Source organism: Lissotriton helveticus, chromosome 8 (genome assembly GCF_964261635.1).
Source record: "Lissotriton helveticus chromosome 8, aLisHel1.1, whole genome shotgun sequence".
Taxonomy (NCBI): domain Eukaryota; kingdom Metazoa; phylum Chordata; class Amphibia; order Caudata; family Salamandridae; genus Lissotriton; species Lissotriton helveticus.
Window position 1 is genome coordinate 1,173,509,513 of NC_136069.1, and position 10,827 is coordinate 1,173,520,339.

The window sequence follows — 10,827 nt, forward strand, 5'->3', positions numbered from 1 at the left end:
TCAACAGTTACGGGTGAACAAGATAAATAGTGAGCCCTGACGTTTTTCCAACCTGGGATGTATTCTATTTTCAGGTCATATTGTACTAGGCGCTCAACCCTGACAATCTTGGAGTGTGATCTCTGATGACAGTACCACTTAAAATATTTACCAACGGTTTGTGATCGGTCTGTAAAACAAAATTCCTCCCCCAAATAAAACATTTAAATCTCTCCACCATTGTAAAAATGAAAGAAATATATAGCACACCCTTATCTTTATCTCAAACAGTCCATAGCTATGTATAGGACAAATTAATTTGCATTATGTACAGTACGCCAATATTCAATTTCTCCGAATTACTAAACTGTCCTTTAGACGTTTCCAGAAAGCAGAGTCCACATCACTGGATTTTTCTTAAAGACGTGATTCTTTTTATTACTGATCCTTGATGATACAACAAAGAAACCGCCAACACGTGTTTCGTCTTCCCAATATACTTTGTCAAGGCGAGTGGCGTACTGTCTTTCACATTAGTAATATATCCCTTTGGCAGTTAGGCTGATTTCTCATATCACTGCCAAACCAATCTTCATATTGTTCTCTAATGATCTAACCACCACGCAGCCTCTGTGGTGTATAGTGGCGCATACGTTGAAAAGACCTCAAAATTCCAGAATTCCCCTTATATGTACATGGGTCTATTCGTCCTGCAAAAAACGGGGGGAAAAAGAAACAGCAAACATACAGCCGAACCATGATAAGTTCCGACCTACTAAAGCACCATCATTGTAACGATCCGTCAAATCTCTCCACCACCTAACTAAACCCCAACAACTCCTTTTCAATCACAGAATATATATTTTTGTTCTTCCTTAACGACCTTGATGCGAATCCAAAGTGACTTGTTTGCCAGTTTTGCATCTCTGTGACAGTGTAGCACCCAAACCATCATTGCTCGCATCAACAGTTATTATGCATTCCCTCAAAGGATCAAAGGTGCCAAAATCCTGCAGAGCTATTGTCTTTCTTTAGGTTGTCAAACTCATCTTGGCATGCTGCAGACCATGCAAACACTTCTTTTTTCTTTAATAATTCCCTCAAGTTTGCTGTTTTAGCAGAAACATTCTTAACGAATCTAGCATAGATTTCACACAGCCCCAGAAACGACGCAACATGCTCCTTAGTTGTAGGACATGGTGCATCAGTGATGGCATCCACTATATCAGGTCTAGGGGATACCCCCTTTTCAGAGATAAACATGATCAAGGTACTCTATGCTCTTTTTCGAAAACTCACATTTCTTTAGATTGGCTACAATTTCTGCTTTCTGTAACTTCCTCAATACTAATTCCATGATGGACCAGATCTTTACCCGCCCCAAGTATGTCATCTTGAAAAGTTACCACTCCCTTTACACCACCCAAAAGATTTTACAACACACATTAGCATTTGGGATCCATTTAAATAAATGTCTCTATGTCAAAAATACTGACAACACCACAGAAAGTGCTGAGAATCTTAACTTTAGCTGCAATATATGGCACATAATCTGCCTTTTTGAAAAACATAATTCAGTCGACCATGCCACACAATCGGGTCCAAGTGGTATTCCAGTGTCCCAGGCTATTATGTTCTTCAAGTTAGTTCATCTTTCTTTTTGGCAATTTTACACAATATATAAAAGTTAGTAAGGAGAAATCTTTGTGCAGCTTTGGTGTTCCGCCTGTTTCTAAACACTCTCAATCTGATCAGATAACGAAACAGAAACAATGGGAGATAGTAACGATGGGCCGTTTACGTTTTTCTCAACGAGGATTAAAAACAGAGGCTCCCGGATTGATAGTCAATAAACGGGTCACATCTCCGGCCCAGACAATTAACTGGAGTCACTAAATTCCTAAAATTGGGATTTTCGTGACAAAATGTAGTATTTGTGAACCTAAGCGACAATGTATGCAAACATGTTATTACGCTTCAACTAATGCCCACTTGTGGTAAAATGCTCAGCATGCCTCAACTATACACTGTACAAAAGGGCTGGCTGGGTGCGGCAATTTCGTTAAGTGACGCTTTCCTAGGAGTCTCTAATCTGAAGAAGCCTATAGGTTATTGTTAACAACCACCCTTCTGTTCTTCCTTCACATCACTTCTGCAACATGTCATGTCAATCGAAGAATTTGCATCAGTAATTTGGGACGAGGACTACATGGTAAACAACATACTTATTTTAGTTGTAATATCACGCGAAGAGTTTAGCAAGTTTCAAAGCACTCTCCTACTCTAATTAAAACACAAATGCGTGCGAATAAGGAAAACGTCTGGTTTAAGACCTGAAAGGTACCGAATGTATATAAAATGAAAAAGATAGGTGGGTGACCCGGTGTGTCGACGATGTTGTGAAAAAACATAAAGGGCTCTTTAAACATACAACTGTCAGAATGAAAAGTGGTTTTATACCGCAGCTAATCAAGGAACACAGCAGCCTAGACTGTTGAGCGCTGTCAGCTTGCAGAACCCAGAGCTGGTGAACCCGGGCATTGCCCATGTAGCACTACTCACATTTGTCAACTTTAGAACAGCAGCAACACAAGAGAAAATAGGTAAAGGGGGAGGACAACTGCCACCTGAGCAAAGTGAGCCCCCCCCTACTACGAGGCGGTAGTGCATTTTTACTACGCACTCGCCGTACCCAGGACTGGCACAGCTCACCCCCATCTCACCTCACAAAACCGGCGACAGTACTCTCGGCTGCTAATCCGAGGAGGTTCCTGCAGGGAGACAAGCTCCTCGCCCATACGCTCCCACTCCTGGTCGCTCTCATCTTCCGCCATGCTACAGTTCTAGACCTGCGCGTCCCTACTACCCGAAAGCAGCCGCCTAGCCTCCACGTCCGGCCCCGCCTCCATCCGACATGCATTGGCCCATAGGGCTGCCAGTCAATCGCCAACCGGAAGCGGAGGAATAGAGTGACTGATTGGCAAAACTGGAATGGTAACGTCTAGCTCACAGTAAAGGAAAGCCCAGCAGGCGCCCCTAGGAACGACTCAGATCACGTGACGAAAACATAAGTGCCTCTCTGTGCTCGTGATCGCGCGTCAGGTTTGGTGTGCACGCTGCCCCTAGATCGCTGTCAGTGAGCTGCTGGGTTTACGCGCGACAGGCTGGGAAGGAGGTGACAGACAGAAGAGGGGCAGTGCGCTGTCTTCATACCAAGGGCAGTGTGACGTGTGTTGTGTATAGGTAGGGTGACCAACTGGCATGGGTGCAAATTCAGGACGGTCAGTGGAAAAATTCAGGACAAAGGGTCAAAATTCAGGACAAAAATTCAGGACAGGTCAAAATTCAGGACAAAAATTTGGGACAAAACATAAGTTTTACAGACATATCAGAGGAGGTGGCACAATAATATATAAGTAAGTAAATAGACAACCAAAATAAATACAAGTCAAAATAAGTTTATGTAAGGTTGAGTCAATCGTGCATTTCACAGTTTTTCAGTATGTGTGCAGCTTTGCAAAGCAACATCGGGCCCTTTCTGCAATCAAAATTTGTACTAGTAACAAGAAACATTAAATAGTATTTTTTTTATTTGTATGTTGAAATCTGTCTTTTAAATGTGCCGTGAAAACGCTGTTTGTTATTTTATTTTTATTTTCTCCAGCATGGCGCCAGGACAAAAGCAGAATGCTTTGCCCTAGTCCCAAGCAGGAGAAGCATGCTGTCACTACAACTGGTCCCATTGCCATTCTACAAGTGCTAATCAGCTGCACTCTCAGAATGACAATGGGCCACACCACAGTGTGAACGAGGGAGGTCCAGGCGGGGCCACTGCAGGCAGCCTCTTCAGTTTAAAAGATAAGTGCGAGAGTGAAATCTTATAAACTCACGGGGCCTCTCACATGGGAAACAGCATTCCTTACTGAAATTTCCCATTTCTATTTTAGTATGATGTCTGTAAGGCGTCCGTAATTTGGGGACCCCATACTAAAATGACGGACGGTCCGTGAAATTTACGGACGGTTGGTCACCCTATGTATAGGTGATGTTATAGAATGTATGAGTGACATGGCGAATGTGGACTGTTCGCTTATTTATTGATTTATGCGAATTTATTTAGCGGGGGACATTACCCAGAGGTGTCAGAGCGCTTTACAAATGTATTTAAAAATACTCACCAATTGTATTTTTCACTGTTTGTTGCTGTTAACTGGGGAATTGATTCTGTGCGCCTGTAATATGTGGTAATGTGTTTAGGTGTTTTACTTTAAGGAATGTTAGTTGTAGAATTCTTCTTATTAGACTGTTGGTAGGTGGCTCATTGTAGAACCCGCATCGCAGCTGTAAGCAGGAGGTCGTGGGTCCTGTTCTTCTAATATATTTTTATATTTGGATTACCTCGTTTTTAGATTCCTTCGTTAAAACCATGCTACATTTTATTGCGACTGTTAGAATTGGGGGGTCTCTAGTTGGCACAGGTAGGTACTTGTGACAAATAGGGACCCTCTTCTCTCTTCAGGGAAAGGGGATTACACTCCTAAAATAACCCCTGCTCACCCCCTTGGTAGCTTGGCACGAGCAGCAAGGCTTTATCTCAGAGTCGTTGTAAGTTAAGCATTTTTGACCACATACAGTAACCCAGTGACAACACTACAAATGGACACCACATAAGGTTTTATATAAAAAATAAGGATATTTTATATATTTACCACAAGACCAATAAACGACAAAAAGAATCCACAGTACTATTAGATTTCACGAGTTCTTGTAAAAAGGCTTAAATCAAGTTTCCGTGCAAGTCGGTAGCCTGGTCCGGCTACAGTGTTGTTGAAAATAACACAGAGTCTAGCAGATCTAGCGAACCACGTCGGTACGGGCCCACTCAAATGTCGACAGACTCAGTCACAGTACCTTTTACTTGGGACGGCCGGCACGGATGTGCAAGCCGGTTCCGGTGATCGTCGTGGTGCAGAAAGGAAGCGTTGCAGGCGCATTGTCCCTCGATGCGGTGCAGGCAGCGGCCCGTTGACAGTCGGTGGATCCAAGGCGTGCGTTGCAGGGTGAGGCGGTGCTTCGAAGTGGTGCTTGCAGCTTGCGGTGCAGCGAACGAGCTGGAGTTCAGGAGCTGGCGTCGATCAGTCGGGACAGCGGTGCAAGTCGGGAGGTGCGTCGCGAAGTGTGCGAGGCGGTGCCCAACTCCGGTGCGGTCACAGGACTCTGAGTCAGCAGCAGGGACCGCTTCGGTCAGACCAGTACGAGTCGGTGTAGCGAGGCGTTGCACGTCGTAGTGTCCGCCAGTCGCAGTGCAGGGTACGGCTCGGTGACGGCGTCAGGACGGAGTCGGTGATCGCAGAGCTTGCGTTGTTCGAGGCGGATGTTGCTTGGTGCGGTGCCTACAGGACACCGGGCCGGTCGTGAGAGTCGGTCACAGCTCCCTGCCTCTGTAGCCACTTGTTTCCAGCAGCAATTCACAAAGGCTGGTGAAGTCCACTGGTCCTGGGACTTCGGTTAGGGGGCAAGCTCCCTTCCAAGCCCTTGGAGATCTTTGCACAAGTTAAAAGAAAAGTCCACAAAGTTCTTTCTCCTCCCTTTGGCAGTCAGGCACCAACTGCAGGCCAATCTCACAAGCGGCACTTAAGCTTGGGAATAGTCTCTGCTCAGTTTCTTCAGGTTCCTTCTCCCCAGCAGAGGTTTCGTTTTGTAAGTCCAGAAGTGATCCAATTTCTTGGGATCAGGGTCCCAATATTTATACCCCAAAATCCTTTGTTCTCTGAGGGGAGAGGGGCCTGTGCCCAGTCCAAACCAGTTCTGAAGCTTTCTGTTTACCAGACCTCTCCTTTCCTTTCACAGTGCAGGGCAGGACCATCAGACACCCCACAGGAGGTGGAGCCAGCATTGTGGAAGGCAAGTACAGCCCTGGAGCACTTTGTTGACAGTCTTCCTTCTCTTCTTTCAGTGTGCAGGGCAGAGACATCAGACGCACCACAGGGGGTGGAGCCAGCACTGTGGGGGGCGGGCACAGTCCTATTCAGGTCCCAGGTGCAACTCCTCCCTCCCATCTAGATGCAGATCTCTCTATTCACCACTGGGCTGACTCATTCTGTCTCTTGGAATCCCCCAGCCCTGTCACTCAAACTACAGACAAGGAATACTCAACCAAGCAGAGGCAGGCTTAAATGGTTAGGCAAGCAAATACCTTCTTTCTAAAAGTGGTATTTGCAAACACGGAATATTAAAATAACCTTCACTAAAAGATGTATTTTATTATTCTGAGTCCAGGCATACTAAACTCGAATTTCTACCATGTTCTCTGAGTCTGTTAGGATTATAAACTGTAATAGTTCTAACAGCCCATTCTGGCCTATGGAGAACAGGTAGCCTTGCAATAGTGAAAAACGAAAATGGCTGTAATTCACTATTAGGACATGCCACACACATCAGGGCCTGTTCTACCTTATACTTACAATGCACCCTGCCCTTCGGCCTACCATAGGGGTGACTAATATGAATTCAAGGGAATGTTTCTAGACTGGCAAGTGGGTGCACTTGCCCAGTCAGCATGACAGTACCAGACTGCACGCAGGCTCTGCAATGGCAGACCTTAGACAGGTTTTACAAGGCCGCTTCTGTGGGTGGCACAACCAGTGCTGCAAGCCCACTAGCAGCATTTGGATTTACACGCCCTGGGCACACTCAGTGCACTGTACTAGGGTCTGACAAGTAAACCAAATATCCAATCAGGGAACCACTAATCAATACATCAATTTACAGAAGGGAGCACTCGCACTGTGGCACTGGACAGCAGTGGCACAGTGCCCAAAGCATCTAACACCAGCAAAAACACATGAGGCAACAGCAAAAATGGAAAGGAGACCCACGCCAATGGTGCCAGGTCTAACAGCGACGATTCAACATTCGGACCCACCGACACAAGTATTGGCTGCATGAGGTTTTTTTTGGAGGATTTTTCTCGCTCACCGAAAAGAAAGAAAGAATATAAAAGAAGAAAAAAGAAGAAGAAACTGGACATTTATTTCTGAGCATGGCAGACTATAAAGAACCCTATGGTAATGTACTGTCCACATTTGCAGAAATTGCACGCATAGAATAACTTTACCTATGTTGTAATTTGGCAGCAATCGGGGTTTAGCATTTATCTGAAGCCCTCTTGTTATCGGCAGCCATCTTGTCTGCCATGTGCTCTGTCCTTCCTTACTGTTGTTTACTCTTGTACTCTGCTTATGGACAGAATATATTTAGACTCTGCTACTCTGCACTTGCTCAGAAGACACTGCAACTCTTCACATATGTCTTAGTCTGTAACTATTTACAACAAGGGGTGGTGATGGACAGAGTCTCTGAATTAAGCAGAGTACTCTCACCCAGTCAAGAGATCAGGGCTAGATCCAACACCGTTTTTTAGCTCATTGCACCATCCCAGTTTCAGAACCTGGCTGTATGCAAATTAGTCTGTCCTTGGCCCAGTGCATCATGGGAACAGGGCAGACCAGACTATAAAAGCCAATTCTTACACTGGGAAGGAAACAAGCTTCCGGGGACCGGTTTCTGGCATTTCAGCCGTCTTCGGCCCGGCTTGCTTGAATCCTGATGGTGCAATGAGCAAGGGACTCACATCTGAGTATACCCTTCCACGCTTAGGGTGGACAAAATTATTTGCAACAGTGTAAGAATTGGCTTTTGTAGTCTGGTCTGCCCTGTTCCCATGATGCACTGGGCCAGGGACAGACTAATTTGCATACAGCCAGGTTCTGAAACTGGGATGGTGCAATGAGCTAAAAAACGGTGTTGGATCTAGCCCTGATCTCTTGACTGGGTGAGAGTATTCTGCTTAATTCAGAGACTCTGTCCCTCACCACCCCTTTGATGTAAATATTTTAGTCTGTAACTGTCAGGGTATTTTTTACCACAATTAGCTAACTGCTAAGCTCCACCCTACTGTTGACTGTGCATTTCTGTAAGAACTTTTATGTATGTAAACCTTCTCTTCTGTACTTGGACCACCTTCTTCTGAGCCCCTGTGTGGGTATAAAAGGCTACTTCATACACTACCGAAGGGTGTTGTGTGAATGTAGTTCCACCTCTTGAGGTTAATAAAAATACTTTGTTTTATATTTCAGTTTCCGTGCCAACTTCTATTCTATTGTTCTGATGACTTGTGCAGAGAAGGGCGAACCCCTAGCACTGGTAGACCTGGCTGAGGCTCACCACGACAAATTGGCTCCCAACCAGTGGGGCTCATCGGCGACTCGGATGCCCGAAGGAGTGGTCGAAATGAAGGATCGGAATCTCGCTGCGGACGATCGCTGCCCGAGGAGACCCGCGTCTTGGCAACCACAGCGTTTTTCCTCTCTTTCTGATACGACCCTCCAGGTGGTGCCGGTCCTCGACTGAGATCTCTTCTGTTGATTAGCTGTGCAGTGACCATTTGGCTAATTCAAGAACTTGGCAGTTGGAATCTGGACATTTGGGATTGGTAAGGTCGTTTAATGCGACACTTGCTGTTTTGTTTGGAATTTGTATTGGCCAATTTTGGGATTTTGAGATTTGGGAATATATAAATTGCAATTTATATAGGCGGGTAATGAGTAGAATTTTCTCTACTTTGTATAAGTTTTGAACGGCACAACGTGATTTAAGTGCTACTTTGCGTATAATACTGCATATATTGCACTATTTGTGGCATGCCTGTTTCTAGCACACTTCGTAGAATGTGTTGCTTTTGTGGTGGTACCTGTTTGAGACTCGATGAGACACAACCGGTCCCCCCGGAAGGGACGCCTAATAGGGATATGTATATTAAATATGGTATTTCTTCTATAATGTACAGCACGTTATGGAATAAATATACTAGTAAGGATCCTGAGTTACGTTGGCCTATGCATGGGTCATTTGATTTACGAAAGATTCAGTATGTGTAACAATGTATGTTCAAGCAAAAGACTAGGCAAGATATGTTTGACTGTGTACGAATGTGGGAGAAAGAAGTGCGTGAAGGAATTAAGCGAGAGCAAGCCTTGATTGAAAAAGAACAACGAAAAAGTATTCATGAAAAAGCATTAGAAATGAAAAATAAAGAAACAAAAGAAATAAAAAAGAGAGAAGATAGGGAGCGTAATTTGCAGGTAACTGGCCAATACGCTGTTCGGGGACCCCTTTATCCTATCCTTAATAAACCACAAGATGATTCCCTTTTGCTAGACCGTTTTCTGCCTCCATATACTTTTCCTTCTGCTCCTCATGAGTCAGATGAGGACTTTTCCTTCAGAGCAAGAGAAATCACGAGAAACTCGCTCTATGTTGACCGCTGAACGTGCGGCTGACATTAGAGCCTGTGCTCGCAAAACCGTTCGTAGTACTGCTCCTGCTTCTGAACTGGCAGGAAAGGGAGCAAATATATTTTACCGAGGTATTCGCCATAGAGGTCATTGAGAGGTTAAGGAAACATTCTGATGAATTGGAGCCCGATGGCATAGCAAATGACTGTAAGCAAATGCGTGACGGTCTTTTTGTCTTCTCTCAGGTGGCTGACTCAATCGGACGTTTGGTTGAATTGCGTGATGGCGCAGTCCGTTTGCGAGAGGAGAAAAAGGCAGCTGACGCAGCTGCACAAACATCCCAGACCAGCGTGACACAGGCTTCTGCTTCCGGAACAGATAAGACTATGATAGTTCACGTGAAACCTATGCGGGAAGCCGCACCTTTGTATGTTCCTCCTAGAGATACGGGAACAGATGATAATAGGGATTCCACTGTTGCAAAGGGTTATTTTATTTATAATTGGGTTTACACTCCTTGGAATAGAGATGATGTTATGGCTCTTAAAGCTGCATTGCCTGATCCACGGAAAAATCCAGCTGCTTTTTATGAGGAAGTTGAGGGTGCCATTAGTTCTTGTACTATGACTCTGCCTGACATTGATATGTTTTTCGGATTGATATTACCCCCTGATATGTGGAGAACTGTTCGTAAAGTTGATGATTGTACGACCTTTGGGGCAATATGGAAAGATTTAGAACAAATGGACCAAGAAAGGGAACCCGCACAGAAACCATGTCAGCTAAATTTAGATCTTCCCGCAGCTATATTAGTTAAGTTAAAGACGATTATTCCCCCTTAAAAGATAGGCTGGACCGTATTAGCGTCAGTACAGACACACAGAGACAAGCAGCGTCAGCTGTTCTTGACCCTGTTGCTCTTGCATTGCCTGGGTGCTTCCGTTCAGTTGCAGCAGCAGCTGTGTCCATAGGTCCGAGTGAAGGGATAGTTTTGTCACAAACTGTTGGTGCTAGTACCCCAAGCGGTCGATGCCCTTTTGAATCAGACTGAGACACAACACTTGACTAGTGCTCGTTTAACAGGATACGAATTGACACTGTTGGCCCCTCACATTACCCTGAAGAAATGTGCAGCTTTAAACCCAGCTAATTTGTTGCCATATCCAGCGACTCAGACTCAGTCACAGGAGTCTCATGATTGTATATTCCTTACTGAGGAACAGACAGAGGTCGCATCGATTTGCAAGATACGCCTCTTTCAGATGTAGATGGGGATCTATGGGTTGATGGGACTTGTTTGAAGTTACCTGATGGCACGACTTCAGATGCATATGCAAATACGACACTTCAGACAGTAAAGCTTTTAAAGGAATTCTTCCCTAGATTTGGTGATTGCAAACTTTTGTGGAGTGACAACGGACCTCATTTTATCGGGCAAGTTGTTGAGTGTGTCCTGAAAGGATTAGGGATCAAACAGAAGTTCCATGCAGTCTTCCACCCACAATCAGCAGGATTGGTGGAGAGGTATAACGCTACTTTGAAATTGAAATTA

The 10,827-nt window shown here is 44.9% G+C and overlaps 1 protein-coding gene across 4 annotated transcripts in view; it reads right to left on the minus strand.

The window, feature by feature from the left end:
- Positions 1 to 2,917, minus strand: part of ZNF654 (zinc finger protein 654) — a 330,726-nt gene extending 327,809 nt beyond the window's left edge. The window contains exon 1 of one of the 4 annotated variants that reach the window (XM_078658097.1): positions 2,703 to 2,917. In XM_078658097.1, coding sequence (XP_078514223.1) covers positions 2,703 to 2,813 — 111 coding nt within the window. In that variant the 5' untranslated portion in view covers positions 2,814 to 2,917. The remainder of the gene's footprint in view (positions 1 to 2,702) is intronic. The other 3 variants (XM_078658094.1, XM_078658095.1, XM_078658096.1) reach the window with 3 other exon arrangements.
- Between the last annotated feature and the right edge of the window lie 7,910 nt (positions 2,918 to 10,827).